General features: G+C 48.0%; 5 protein-coding genes across 5 annotated transcripts; 3 read left to right on the top strand and 2 right to left on the bottom strand.

Moving 5' to 3' along the window:
- The first annotated feature begins 664 nt into the window (after positions 1-664).
- BT62DRAFT_930298 (Nrap protein) lies at positions 665-4902 on the top strand. The gene is made up of 10 exons (XM_043185898.1): positions 665-746; positions 799-1053; positions 1106-1426; positions 1482-2109; positions 2161-2216; positions 2268-2369; positions 2421-4160; positions 4219-4431; positions 4489-4632; positions 4685-4902. The coding sequence occupies exons 1-10, from the start codon at positions 696-698 to the stop codon at positions 4808-4810; spliced, it is 3636 nt and encodes a 1211-aa protein (XP_043041707.1). The 5' UTR covers positions 665-695; the 3' UTR covers positions 4811-4902.
- Positions 4903-5086: 184 nt separating this feature from the next.
- BT62DRAFT_986205 (NAD(P)-binding protein) lies at positions 5087-6660 on the bottom strand (the record flags this gene model as incomplete). The annotated part of the gene is made up of 9 exons (XM_043189992.1): positions 6346-6660; positions 6127-6296; positions 6032-6067; positions 5901-5974; positions 5636-5838; positions 5504-5579; positions 5391-5446; positions 5250-5336; positions 5087-5194 (listed from the first exon to the last, which is right to left on the bottom strand). The coding sequence occupies exons 1-9, from the start codon at positions 6514-6516 to the stop codon at positions 5087-5089; spliced, it is 981 nt and encodes a 326-aa protein (XP_043041706.1). The 5' UTR covers positions 6517-6660.
- Positions 6661-6686: 26 nt separating this feature from the next.
- On the bottom strand, positions 6687-8936 carry BT62DRAFT_947174 (sphingolipid C9-methyltransferase). Its single transcript, XM_043188014.1, has 10 exons — positions 8488-8936; positions 8271-8423; positions 8197-8218; positions 7879-8143; positions 7722-7820; positions 7548-7672; positions 7422-7494; positions 7186-7364; positions 7015-7131; positions 6687-6966 (listed from the first exon to the last, which is right to left on the bottom strand). Exons 1-10 carry the CDS (start codon positions 8885-8887, stop codon positions 6936-6938), a joined length of 1464 nt encoding a protein of 487 aa, XP_043041705.1. The 5' UTR covers positions 8888-8936; the 3' UTR covers positions 6687-6935.
- A 31-nt stretch (positions 8937-8967) lies between these two features.
- BT62DRAFT_758619 (uncharacterized protein) lies at positions 8968-10950 on the top strand. Its single transcript, XM_043182171.1, has 2 exons — positions 8968-10800; positions 10856-10950. Exon 1 carries the CDS (start codon positions 9126-9128, stop codon positions 10551-10553), a length of 1428 nt encoding a protein of 475 aa, XP_043041704.1. The 5' UTR covers positions 8968-9125; the 3' UTR covers positions 10554-10800; positions 10856-10950.
- Positions 10951-11263: 313 nt separating this feature from the next.
- BT62DRAFT_918627 (cytochrome P450) lies at positions 11264-13487 on the top strand (the record flags this gene model as incomplete). The annotated part of the gene is made up of 13 exons (XM_043184098.1): positions 11264-11504; positions 11551-11683; positions 11733-11770; positions 11828-11978; positions 12035-12183; positions 12238-12353; positions 12408-12525; positions 12581-12594; positions 12647-12813; positions 12868-12890; positions 12943-13024; positions 13079-13348; positions 13400-13487. 13 exons carry the CDS (start codon positions 11264-11266, stop codon positions 13485-13487), a joined length of 1590 nt encoding a protein of 529 aa, XP_043041703.1.
- Positions 13488-13939: the final 452 nt, after the last annotated feature.

Here is a 13939-nt window from a genome sequence, read left to right as displayed (position 1 = left end):
GATCGGAGGAGTCGAAAAGGGTCGAAGCAGGTCTGAGGGCGGCGGATGTCAGCGCTTGGACATTCTTCCTGCTCTAAGCCCCGACTCGGCGTACGCAAGACCTTTCAGTCCCCTAGACGTCGGAAATGGACTCGGGGCAGTGCAGTAAAGTACGATTGACTTTGCGAGAACTGGCGTTTCCAAGAAGACCAAGAACATGATTCTATGGTGATATATTGCATGCGAATGATTGACGGTGTGCGTCCCAATATTATGGTGGGCGCCGGAAGGCAGATGGCAGCTGCGTAGATCGTGAGGCCGAACATCGAGCGTTATGCTGAAAAAAAAAAAACGGGTGCGACTTGAAGACAGCTCGCGTCAAAGAGCAATGTATACGTTTCTTTGGAATTTAAGAGGATTTTACATCGACGTCGACTTCAAGACTGGCTGGTCATGCTGAGGCCCTTCGGCAAAAGAAAGGAGAAGAAAAGATAGTCCTATAGACATGCCGGCAAATATCGCGAAGTGCGCATCTGTTTGTCGTGAGTGGCCCTGTGGTGGTTGCGGTCAAGTTACGATTAGAGATCATTTTCAATGGATCTCGTGCCCGGATTTTTTTTTTTTTGTCCTCAGTCGTGCCCGGATTTGACCGAAGCAAGCGATCGGTGGCTGTGCAAAATTTTCGTCTCGATTTAACGACGACGACAGCCAATGCAATGGCCGCAAACCTGAAGAGGAAGCGAGGACAAGAGGATGATCCCCGCAAAGTAGGAGCAAATTTTTGACGCACAACGAGACGAGACTGAATAACTCTCCCAGACTCGAAAATTATCGCCTCCATTTGATTCTGATGAAGAGAATAACGTTGCGTTAGATGGAACCGACGAGGACGACGGAGAAGATGACAATCCTCCTGATGGAGATGACGAGGAGTGGGGCGGTATTGAGCTTACCGGTGTAACAGAGGGCGGTCATATTTCCAAGGGAAAACCAAAGAAACCGCCTACCGGCGTGGAAGTCCGAGAAATGAAAGAAGCAGCAGACCTGTTTAGGTCAACCAGCTTCAAGCTGCAGGTGAGTGCCAAACTTCCGCTGCACCTCATTATATACTGAACTTAGAGGATAGATTGACGAACTTTTGCCTAATGTACGACCAAAGGAGAAATATAAACCACCACTGGAACAATTCCTTTTGTCGCTGCACACATTTATACTGAACGTCCCATCCTCACCCCCGATACATCCACTTGAAGCTGCTCGACCTCTTCTGAAAAAAGGTATATCTATACCATACCCTATCCCACTACCAACCGAGGACTCCAATTGGAAGGTAGCATTTGCGCCGCCCAGTAACATAACACTTGTTGGTAGCTGGGGCAACAAAACCTCAGTCAAAGGCATGGATGGTAACAAGTTCGGTGTCGATGTAGCTGTTGAGATGCCCGATGTACGTCCTTTACTGTTTTTGCCTCCATCCCGCTAACAAGCGTACTGCAAAACAGAGTCTCCTCCAAGAAAAGGACTATCTGAATGGTAGATTCTTCCATAAACGATCGTTCTATCTTGCAAAGCTTGCGGAAGCAATATGCGACAAGAAGCACGGACTGAACGTGGATTGTTCCTACCATTCATTGTCTGATAATCCCCGGCTCACCAAGCTAATCCTTGAGCCACGTCCTGGTGTCACCAAGAACGACTTTTCAAAGCTCAAAGCTCAGGTTTGCATTATTCCTGTTCTATCGCCATCATCCCCTATATCTCTCCAACGCCTCTCTCCCTCACATTCAAATGTTCGTTCTTCCGAGGAGACACGAGTACCCACCCCTTTGTACAATACTGCCCTGCTTACTTCGCTTACCCCGTCCTCTCATCTTATTTCAACCCATGCTCTTCAGCAGGAGGCACCTGCATTGAGCGATGCTTTGACTCTGTTGCGTATATGGACAAATCAGCGGGGCTACTGTGAAGGTTCTACTCCTGTCATTCGCGGCTTCGAAGGAAAAGGGCCATGGTGGGTCTCTATATTACGTGTTCTAATCCTCGGAGAGGAAACAGGAAAATCAAAACAAAAACCTCTTGGACGGGGTCTGAGCTCCTATCAACTTTTCAAGGCAGTAATCGACTTCCTTGGTAAGAGTCCCTGCATCTTAGGTAGTGGGCCAGTACTTACGGTGAACTCAGCAACGCACGACTTCCAAGCACAGCCTGTCTTCGTCAAGACTGAAGGAGGTGACAAGGTTGGTACGCCCTTCAATCGGGCACTGACTTCTGGACTAATCTTATCATAGTATCCTATGGAAGAGTACAGCTCGTATCATGAAGCCGTTTTTGTTGACGCTTCTTCACGTGTCAACCTTCTGGCAGATGTTCCTCTTGGGTCCCTGGATCTGGTATTTCAAGTTCAGTCGCTACACGCTACTATTCTCTTATCTAGGTTATAGCTTCGGTACGACGCCAAGGAGACACTTCAGATACTGTCCTCGTCGTCTTCGTCATTCGATCCATTCACAGAGGCCTTTCTACGGGATCGCAGACATTTGAGCACAAGATTCGATGCAATAATTCGTGTAGACCTCTCCACTTCAAAGCCACGCCAAAGTTCACTTCATTCAACAATCGACCATGGATCACCCCACAACGCTCTCCTTGCCTCCATGTCCACCCTCCTGCGCCAAGGTCTAGGAAATCGTACCAAGGCTGTAACTATTCTCCATCCGTCGTCCACCTCCCGTCCACTATCCCAGGCACACCCATCTAACGACCACATCATCTTCCTGGGCTTTATTTACGACCGAGAGCATGCCTTCCGTCAAGTCGACCGTGGTCCTGCAGCAGACGATCCGAATCCAAGCCACGCTGCCAGTTTCAAAGAGCTATGGGGTGACAAAGCGGAGCTGCGCATGTTCAAAGACGGAAGGATCGTTGAAAGCGTAGTGTGGGACATCAAGAATGCTGATGACAAAGTCCATCTTCCGGTGCAAGTTACCAGGTACATCCTAGAACGCCATTTTGGAATTGAGGACGCTCAGTCATGGTATTCGTCCTTCGATTCTCTTCTCCGTCTTCCCCAGGAAATCTCCAAAATGTATCTGGAATCGGGCATTGCCGTTGGCTTCAAGGGAGCCCTGATGGCCTTTGATGGCCTCGTCAAAGGTATCAAAGCCCTAGACGATGATCTTCCTCTGTCGATTCTGAACATCAGTCCTGTATCCTCTTACCTTCGGTACACAAGCACCTTCAGTCCTGTCCCACTACCTTCCAAATTACTTCCCTCTACTCCGTCAAACGCATCATACCTCCATGCCATACCCATCATCATGCAATTTGAGAAATCTGCCAAGTGGCCCGATGACCTCAAGGCTATACAAACTGTGAAGCTCGCCTTCTTCGAGCACATAGCAGGCTCGTTGATGAAGAGTATATCCGGTTTAAGTGCGTCGGTCATGGTCGGGGGATGCGGTGGCGAGGATGATGATCCCACAATGGAGATCCTTACCGTCGAGGGTTGGGCGTTTAGCGTGAGGATATGGCATGATCGCGAACTCACCCTTTTGGAGAGAGTGATCAATACCACCTCAGGACACATTGCTCCTCAGCCGGGACAGAACAAGAAGAAAGGGAACGGGTATCACAATGCAGTCGCGGCAAAGGAGCTATACTTGCGCAGGTTCATCCATGCGCCGAGGCATCATAGAGCAATATCAAGACTGCATCATGTGTTTCCTGCCTTTACATCCACCGTAAGGTTGGTGAAGCGGTGGTTCGCGGCACATTGGCTGCTAGATGGTCATGTGAGCGAGGAGGCCGTCGAACTGATTTGCGCGTTCTTCTTTGTGAAGGCAGGATGGGAGCGGGAGCACGAACAGACTGGTTCCAGCGGCGGCGGCAATGTGCCAGGAAGCAAGGAACGGGGCTTCTCCATGGTTATGGAGTTTTTGCAGAGTTGGAAGTGGGAGGAGGGCCTCGCTCTACCGCTCTACGAAGAAGGCAAAGAAGAACCCGTGCAGGATAGCAAGATTTCCGGTGAAGGGGTATGGGCAATCAGGACAGAGATGGACAAGACTGGACGGGTTTGGACCTGGAAAGGACCTGATGCGATTGTCGCCCGTAGGGTGCAGGCGTTAGCTAAAGCGACCTGGACGCATCTCAAGAGTGTCGAGCGTGGAACGGAGAATATACATGTTCGTAACATTTTACGTGCTTTAGGTTCTGATTGCTGAGTGCTTCTTTTGTTTCTAGCCGATGTTCAACCACCCCACTGGCGATTATGATTTCGTTGTTCGACTGGATCCCACAGTCCTTCCTCGGTACCACCAAAATATTCGTCCGGACCTTTCCCTTCTATCTCGAAGGCAGGGAAAATATTCCAATCTACAGTCGGAAGATGCGGATAAAGCAACTGTTGTCAGACCAGGATACGATCCAGCCCAAGCGCTCATACGGGATCTCAAGGTAGATATTCTCTTATCATGGAACTTATACTGTTTCTTACAACATCGGCGAATACAGAAAATCTACGCCGATACGTTCAAAATCTTCTATGACCCCTACGGCGGTGACTCCTTTGGCGGGGTTTGGGATGCCACGCTAGTAAAGGAGCCCAGACCATTCAGAGTTATGGGAGGTTTCTCAAGTGCACCTCAAACCGTCAAGGTGGACCCTCTGCTATCAAATATTTAGAAAATCGAGACTGATCTTGCTATAGGGTGAGAAATCAAAAAAAGAGAAGAACAAGACGAGGGATCTGGTTGTATTGAATCAAGCCGCAGTGCTTGGTGAGATTGAGCGGTTGGGCAGGGGAATAGTTAAAAGTATTACTACTCGTTCGTAGCGTTAGTAGGACTTGAAGGGTATACCACATCTTCGTTTGTTGGGTGTGCAGAGGCTATTTCATCTGACACGGACAGGCTCTTTAAGTTCTCCTTGCTTTCTACTTGACTGATCGTGTGTCAAGATTACAAAGTTTTGATTCAAGACTTCAAGATTACGCTCCGCCTTCGTTTCGGAGCAATAGTCGTCGCGTTAAATAATTCGTGCAATATTACATACAATACAATACATATCGACAATACTATGAAAGAAACTGCCTACATATATGTCTTAACTTTTATACATTCTGAATCTGCTCTTCCAGCCAATTCCATAAGGTTTCCCCGATTTCGGGGTCCTGTGAGGCTGAAGATTGCGGGTAGACTTGTGCCCACGGTGCAAGATGCTAAGTGAGGCGTCGGTCATCGGGCTTACTTAGTATACCTGTAGAAGAAGCGTACTTTGCCATTCAAGTTGGCGCCTTCGGTCGTTGAACCTGCATATAGCTGAGTCAAAGCACCCTGGGCCACAGGATACGTAAGACGACGCTGGAAAGGGATGTTTTGAACGACTACTCTGCGCCGAAGATAAGATCAACGTACAATGAAGAACCTGCGAGCTCCACTAAGCGAATTTTGTATGTCTGTCTCAATATGACCTACAAACCCAAGTTTAATCAGCGCTTTTGTGGTTTGTGGGCATGGATACTACTCGCCAGGATTTACACTAGTGGAGACAATCCCTTCGTCCCCGTACCGGCGTGCAAGTTCGGTTGAAAAAACGACATTACCCTTCAGAATGTTTTTCAAAAGCTCAGATCGCAATAGTTTGCACCAGATGCTCTCACGAATTTACTCTGGGAGTACATCTTCTCCGTACTGGAGAGAGATCTTTTGCGAGTTGGACCATCTCGAAAGAGATCATAATCTAGGTTTGAAGAGAGCTCGTACGTAAACGATGAGGTGTTTACAACTCGGGCCTTCCCATCTGAGGAGGTTTGTGCACCTGATTCAAGGGCCGGAAGGAGAAGCTTGGTGAGATAGAAATGTCCTGGCAAGAATAAGACATAGTCACTGGCAAGACCCCAAGTCCAAAAAGATATTTCGATTTACCAAGAAGATTGACGCCTATCGTCAGGTCACATCTATCTTTCGTTAGCTGATCAACCGGAGGTTCCATCACACCTCTAATCAGTGCATCTTTAGAGAAGAAAACTTTCGTTCGACGTCAATTATCCACGAACCCGTTATTGAAAAGAACATGCAATTTCTTTTCTTTACTTCGTTGAAGGGGTTAGCTATACTTACTACTCATATTTTTCTACAAATTTGGACGCACCTCAAAAATTCCTCCGCACATGCCTTGACTTCCTTGAGGCTCGCGAGGTCTAGCGGTAAAAATATTGCTTCCTTCCCGCCGCACTCTAAACGTAAATGATCGATAGCTTTCTTCGCCTTTTCCGGAGAGCGACTTGCGATGTATACTCGAGCGTTCCGTGTCAAGAGAGCCTGAAAGTGTCTATATATCATTGGTGCATCTGTCATTGACATGTCTTACCTTCGCTGTCTCATACCCTATCCCTGCATTTCCACCAGTCACGATAATGACTTTCCCCGACAAATCGGGGATGTCATCTACGGAAAAGCGACTCGCAGGTGGCCAGGTCTGTTTGATAAACGAGAAAAGCAAGCCCATACTGGTCTCAGTGGAACAGCCACGCTTCCTCATTCATTTTATTATATACCGATTCGGAATTCCTTTCCTAGGGTAAGGCGCGTCTGTCCGGCAAGCGTCATTGTGGATAAACCAGCGGTACGCGTTGACGTGCCGGGCATTATTTGACTGCTGGCAATAGAAATCTTAGGAAGAGAACTTGGAGAACTTAGAAGACAAGCAACCTTCATCAAGTAAAAATGTGCCTGCCACTACGACGCGTCGGGTTTCGGCTCCTCGGTTTGTGGTGTTTTCGGGTCACATGAAGGGTTTCCCCGGACATTCCCCTGTACGAGCTTCGGTGTTGGAAAAACGTGTATACGAAACCATGAAGGGTTTCAAATGCCAGCGTCTGTTCTAACAAAGGCCCTAGTCCATTCCAATGCCACAGGTGGGTAGTGTATTTTCAAAATAAGTAACTACGATCCCCAAACCTAGTTTCGACCGATAACCTGCTCGATTAGTCTGCAAAGAAATTAATATACAGGAACAGGAAGGTTGAAACATACGTACATTGGCTCTTTGTCTAGCTTGACATGAATCGATGCATGGTTCGCGACGCCGGCAATGCGATGATACGCGTTCAAGTTTTTGTGTACTGTAATTTGGAACACTGATGCACTCCCTTGTCTGTAAATGTTATATAAGCTGTGGTTTGCAATTACACATGAAAGAGACACCAACCGGCTGGTTATGGTGCTCCACGCAAGGAAGAACACCCAGGTCCTGTACCATTTATCACCGTATGCGGCAATAACCTCGTCCCTGTTGCTGACCCAGTTCAAATACCACCTGTAAAGTGTAGCAGAATAGTGCACGCCTAGAACATCAATGTTCTTGATCTCAAAGCCAACACCTTCAAGCTAGAGGACAAATTTACTTGTTCAAGGCATTCGCCATGACGAAGGAAATCACCTTACCTTCTGTATGACCCATCCAAGACTGCATGAGGCGTCAGCACCAGGAAAAACGTATTTGTTCATGAAAAGACCCCTGAAAAATGGTGATCATGAGCAACATGTAAGACTATTACTAAGGGACCTCACCAGTTCAAGTCTTCAAACTGCCAGCATGGTCGGAAACCAGCAACTTGGAAAACCATTATGCCATCATCTGAAAGCAAATTGTACACTTCTGACAAGAATTGAGAGTAGCGACGAATGCCAACATGCTGGGGGTCGATGAGCACAGCAAGACAGGGGACAACAGGCGAGTATTACCTCCGCCATCTCTAGACAAACGATCTTGTCGAAACTCCCGGGGACCTGGGGGATATCACGATAGTCCCGATTGAGAATACGAGCCTTGTCTGCAGGAATCTGGTGAATAAGAATGACCATGAGTCCAAATTCGCATATGAGAGACAGAAGGGCATACACCGTTCTTTGCAATCCTGTCATTACCAAATTTTGCTTGATTTTTGGCAAGGGTTACACCTGTCGCGTCACAGTCGAAGTTCTTGGCAGCGTAGGCCGTGAGAGTACCCCATCCACAGCCGATATCGAGGAGGCGGTCTGTCGGCTTGAGATCCAGCTTGTTACACACCACTGCGAGCTTGTTGTCCTGAAGCTGCTCAAGAGTCTCCTGGGCGTTGGCATCTAGTACGATACCGGACGTGTATATCATACGTGGGCCGAGGAACCTAAAAAGAACATGCATCAGGTCATCAAGAGAACGGGCTGCGAGGAGATGTACCATCCATAAAAGTCGTCGCCACCTATATGGCATGTCAACTGGCTTGCGTATGTGTAAAAGCAGAGAGAACATACGGTCGTAATGGTCTTGAACTTGATCCTGGTCCTGCTCCCGGGAATGCGAGATGACATCCGGAATCAGCTTCATAAATACATGCTTGAAGAGCTCTGGAGTGAACGTGAACTTGACCCAGTCGTGACGTTGTTCCAAAATATCCAACACGTCGCCTATACAAAAGTCGAACGTTATTTAAAATAGGGTCAACGTAACCAGCAAAAATGATCGACAAACCCTTGAACTCAGCCTTGCCGTCGAAGTACGCATCGTGGAAGACTTGCATAGGAATTTTTTCTTTTCCCTTGTACAACCTAGAGAGTTCCACGTCTTTGATTTCGATGTACTCCTCGATGTCCTTCCCAGGAAGCATGACCTTGTGATTTTTGCGTGCACCATACATTGACGCCAAGGTCCAGTACGCAACAGTCGTTGGGACGCCTGATAACACGAGAAGGAAGAAATACGTTTTGAATCCACCACGGCTGACGAGGGGAAGGATAGATTTCAAGATATAGGGAACGACAAGGACCACGGCCGCGAGATGGTAATTGCTGAAGTAGCTGTTGCCTTCAGCGAGGCCAACAATCGGAGCATTTTTGATAGCAGCAAAGGACGACTCCTTCACCGACGGCATGGTGGAACGAAGGCAATGTTGGTTCAACGGTGTATTTTGAAAATGCCAGTATTTGCGGCTGCTTGGCAACAGCTTGCCGACACACGTTTGAGTCCGTCTGACAGTAACTTGTATGTTCTCTTCCGTCATGTCTGTCTAGCTTTTCTTCAGCAACACCGCGACACTCTATGCAGTAATCCGACAACTATGATCCCACGAATACATCGATAAATTTCAACAAATCACTAGAGAATAACACATGTTCGGCGAATCTGAATCGGAGAGTCCAAGAGTACCCAGCCCTTGGGACTCCCTCATTTCCACTCCGGCGTCATCTTCGCCTCTATGTGGCCCCGTTTTCAGTGCCTCTCCAGTGGTGACGACAATTCCAAAGCTGGTACCAGAAGCTGACGATGGAAATGTCGAGTACAAGCTTCAGCTGTTATCTCCCTCTCCCCCTCGCTTTGCACGCCTGGTCACGCAGCTCAAGTGGCGTCTGTTGGAAGGAGGAGGTCAGGCATATTATGAATTAGGAGTGGCTGATTCAGGCGCCTTAGTTGGTCTGCCTCGCGCCGATCTGGAACAGACTCTGGAAACCTTGGAAATGATGGCTGGGGAAATAGGTGCCAGCGTTATCGTGGTAAAGGAAATCGAAGTACCAGCCGCTTTAGCGACGCTCGCCGTCCTTGAGGACAGCAATGATGGTGCTAGGCGGGAAAGAATGACTGAGTTTAAGGTCGGGTCGGAGGGTACCACCACAGGCACCGAAACGGAGACAGAACTCTCTACAACAGACGCCGAGGATGCTGGTGAAGGTGTACCTCCTGGAACCCTTTCACTTCATCAACGCTCTTTGTTATGCAGTACCCCAGGCTCTTCCTCCTCTTCCGTTGACGTATTTTCAATGGATATTGAGTCAGACACCGCAGAGCAAGCAGACACCGAGTCTGACTCTGAGTCTTCTCCACCCCAACACAAGTTTTCCATCGATGTAGAAATTTCTTCGGTCTTCAAACCCCGTCCTTTTCGTACCCGAGTTACCAGTACTCCGGTCGCGCTTTCTTCCGCCGAAATGAAATGCAATAACAGAGGCGCCAAAAAGAAAGTTAAACACCATCTACATGATGTGTTCACCTCTTCTTCGGCTCCCTCGCTCATGCCTACGGATGAACAACGAAAGAACACCAAGGGACTCAACCGGCGGCAGGCGCGGGATCGCAGAAGAGAAGAGAGGCGCAAGGCCTTGATGGCATTTGCGTCGAATTCAATCGAACCACCGCAAGCTGCAGATCAACTCGTAGACGTCACGAATGGGACGGAGGAATCGGCAACGCAGGAGATGGGGCTGAACGACAAAGCAGTTCCCGACTCGACCGATGTCCTCGTCTCTGGCCTTGGGGAGCTTCACGCGTCAGTTGACCATCAGCCAGTTTCTGCAGGACCTCCGACAGTGACAGCGGAGGAGAATATCCCATCTATCAGCCTCGTCGAGCTAGAGGATGACGACGTGACAGGCGACGACGACGTTTTCGCACCTCCCACTCCTTCTGTGCCCTACACTTCAGTGGCATCAGCCGGCGCTGAAGAAGGCAAAGACCAACCTCGACTCATCGTCGAAGCTCTTGTTGTACGCAAAATGTCAATCGAAGAGGCCTTTTTAGACTTTGGCGGCTTCTCGTTATCTTGAAATTTGGATTTAGCATTTCTCAAGGTTCACCGATCTTGTTCCTCTGTGGGTGGTTTGACTGATTCGCGTGCAATTTTGTCTTAGGGAGTTAGATATTCACGTTCTATCGACTATGTACCACCGAATTGCTGTGTATACTATCGTATGTTGTTGTATTATTGTAAATTACATATGGTACGCATCATCTTGGGGAAAATCGAGGCGAAAACACGTTAGGTGGCAACATTCATTAGCCAAAATGTCACCGGTGCGCCTGTTATATACAATCTCCTTTTCATTCACTGAGGCGTGGTGTCTTCCAGAACATTCTAGGTTCTCAGAGCGACGGAAAAATGTTCAATTTTCAATATTGGCGATCACTTGGACATACCCAATCTCATGCTATAAAGCCTGATCTGAGACCAGTCGTTGTTCAAAAATAACTGTCTTACTTTATCGTCTTCCGGCGGCTTTATCAATTTGGGTCCGTCGATCAAGGACGCAAGCGACTTGTCCATACCTGGGTCGGAACAAAGGCTCTAGTTTATTTTCTGACCGAACCGAGAAACTGATAGCCTTTTTCTTGATTAATATGACGCACTTTTCCTTGTGCCCTGACCTGATTGGGGATAGGACAATAAACTCGCCAATGAGAAACCGCCCTCTACGCCGATGTATAAAAAGCTGGAAAAAGTGATTGCCCAGTGCTCTTTCTTGTTTTCTTGCCCGTCATGGATTTCAACCTCGCGATACGCAACGTCATGCAGGGCAGAGTGAAAGTGCCCCTTTTCGTCGTCATTGGAGTGTTATTCTTCTCATATTTGATACGCAGGAGGCAGGTGCGTCTGCGTACCAACCCTCGTCGCCTTCCATTCCCTCCTGGACCTAAGCCTCTTCCGCTTGTCGGGAATCTTCTGGATATCCCTCGCGACAGTGAAGCTGCTCGGTACAACAAGCTTGCTCGAGAACATGGTGAGCCCTCCTGACATCTCGAGAGTTTTATCTGACAGTAGTGTAGGTGACCTCGTTTTTTTGAGTGTCTTCGGGAAAACGATCTTGGTCGTCAACACTTATCAGGTTGCAAATGATTTATTCGAGAAGCGCTCTTCGAACTATTCTGACCGTAATGAACTTCCCATGATCAATGACTTGTGCGCCATTTCGCCTTGATTAATGGTCTGTATCCTAACGACGCTCTAGAATGGGCTGGGACTGGAGTTTCGGCCATATGCCATATGGTACGTCGTCTCTCCCCGACTTCTTTGATCTTTAATTTCTGATTAATTCCCCCATAGGCGACCGCTGGAAAGCACATCGCAAAATATTCCATGCTCACTTCCAATCTTCCGTCGTGTCAGTCTACTGGCCCATTCAACTTAAAGAAGCTCATAAGCTGCTTCGTCGTCTGCTACACGAACCCGGAGAATTACTGGAGCATCTTCGCCAGTGGGTACCATTGTGTTCCAGAGAGCTCGTTGCTTATTGACAGTTTCTTAATGTAGTAATTCAGCCAGCACGATCATGAACGTCACGTACGGGATAGAAGTATCGGATGAAGACGATCGATACATCACCGTGGCAGAGAAGGCCTTGGATGGGATGGCTAAAGCCGCACATCCTGGAGCTTTTCTCGTCGACATCTTTCCTATTCGTACGTCCTCACATCATGTTCCTTGTATGCATAGCTTAACCTTCACCACAACAGTCAAACACATCCCCGAATTCATGCCTTTCGCCGAATTCAAGAGGAAAGCTCGTGACTGGAGGAAAGCAGTCTTGGAAATGCGCGATGCTCCTTATGAGGCCGTTAAGAACGCGTTGGTCGGTCTTGTCGCTATTTTCTTATGCTTGTAAGGTTTAACTTTCAATGTACAGAAACAAGGAACCGCTGCTCCCTGCTTTGTTTCCTACCTTCTCGACGACTTGGAGGCAAAGAAAGAAAACAAGCAGCAGGAGGATACGATTCGTAATTGTGCAGGACTTGCCTTGGCCGGTGCGCTACCCCTTTCACATCGTCTTCATTCGTATCCTAATCACTCTTCTGGCAGCCGGGGCTGAAAGCGTGCGACCATGCTTGTATCTTCCCATACTCTAGCTTACATGTTAATGTGTAGACTGTTTCTTCCCTTTCTTCGTTCATGCTCGCTATGGTACTGTATTCCGACGTCCAAAGCAAAGCAAGACGCGAAATCGACACTGTCATTGGGAACGACCGACTTCCTGACTTTAGCGACCGTGGGTCTCTTCCTTACGTTGACGCCGTAGTCAGGGAGGTACTTAGGTGGTTTCTTTTGGCCTGACGAGTGACGCTATGTTCAAGCTGATATCTTTGCAGATGGAATCCTGTCGCGCCTCTCGGTAAGTAACACTCACAGGAGGTTCTACAAGACAAGTATCGATGGATTCGCAGGTCTACCGCATATGGTGACGCACGACGACGAATACAACGGCTATTTCATTCCCGCGGGCACCACAATGGTCGGCAATAGCTGGTTAGTTCATCGCTACCTTCTCGTCCCCTCGCAGTAACTCACTCTATTGACCAGGACCATCTTACACGATCCAGTCACTTACCCAGATCCTGGAAGATTCAATCCCGAGCGATTCCTCGGCATTGGGAAAGGCAGTCCGGTGTTCGACCACGTCTCAGTAGCTTTTGGATACGGACGTCGTATTTGCCCGGGAAGGTTCATGGCTGAAGGCCAGCTCTGGATATCCGTGGCATGCATTCTCAGCGCCTTTGATATTTCCCCGGCATATGATGAAAACGGGAAACCCGTATCGACGAAAGCGGCGTTTGCATCGGGAATGATATCGTGAGTTCACAAGTGACCTTTGTCTTGTTTCATCTTCATCTCGCCCTTTAGACATCCTTTGCCTTTCAAATGTACTATCACTCCGAGGAGCGAGCTTTCTAAGAAACTTGTTGAGCAGACTGCAGATCTGGCGCCCTAGTTCGAACAAAAAAATCTTGTTTGTGTAAGATATTTGTATGGTATACAGAGTTAAAGTAGTCTAACAGAAGTTTAAGTAAAGTGATGCTTTTATTAAATATATCTCCCATGCAATGGAGTACAGATTACGGATTCTGAGCAGTCTCAAAATGTAGGAACTTGGTATTCTCTGTAAAGCATTCCGTACTGGCGTTCACTGTTGGACACCTCAATGTCACGGTACCTACTATCCCGGATCCCAGAGCTTACATTTGTTATATGAATTGATCCAAACCCGTTACGATAGTCGAGTTGATTATGCAGCATTGAGGAATTTCATCGCGATCACGCCTATTTACTGACCGCTGTCATGAAATCTTACGCTTGAGGATGTATAGGATATCGGGGTGAGAGCAGCATTCTGCGTAAGAAGCCGTCGGCAAATGCTGAAGCCATCCAATATTCAGTCCAGAT

Source organism: Guyanagaster necrorhizus, assembly GCF_019112545.1.
Source record: "Guyanagaster necrorhizus MCA 3950 unplaced genomic scaffold BT62scaffold_8, whole genome shotgun sequence".
Taxonomy (NCBI): Eukaryota; Fungi; Basidiomycota; class Agaricomycetes; order Agaricales; family Physalacriaceae; genus Guyanagaster; species Guyanagaster necrorhizus.
This window is presented reverse-complemented; position numbering and strand designations above follow the sequence as displayed.

Bases quoted from the DNA above. Each gene is read 5' to 3' on its own strand.
- BT62DRAFT_947174 (XM_043188014.1), bottom strand. From the start codon at position 8,887: ATGCCGTCGGTGAAGGAGTCGTCCTTTGCTGCTATCAAAAATGCTCCG. The intron at 8,144-8,196 runs GTACATCTCCTC...TGTTCTTTTTAG, and splicing joins GGCGACGACTTTTATGGATG to GTTCCTCGGCCCACGTATGA. The intron at 6,967-7,014 runs GTACGTATGTTT...ATTTCTTTGCAG, and splicing joins AAGCTAGACAAAGAGCCAAT to ACTAATCGAGCAGGTTATCG.
- BT62DRAFT_758619 (XM_043182171.1), top strand. From the start codon at position 9,126: ATGTTCGGCGAATCTGAATCGGAGAGTCCAAGAGTACCCAGCCCTTGG.
- BT62DRAFT_930298 (XM_043185898.1), top strand. From the start codon at position 696: ATGGCCGCAAACCTGAAGAGGAAGCGAGGACAAGAGGATGATCCCCGC. The intron at 747-798 runs GTAGGAGCAAAT...TAACTCTCCCAG, and splicing joins AAGAGGATGATCCCCGCAAA to ACTCGAAAATTATCGCCTCC. The intron at 1,427-1,481 runs GTACGTCCTTTA...ACTGCAAAACAG, and splicing joins TAGCTGTTGAGATGCCCGAT to AGTCTCCTCCAAGAAAAGGA.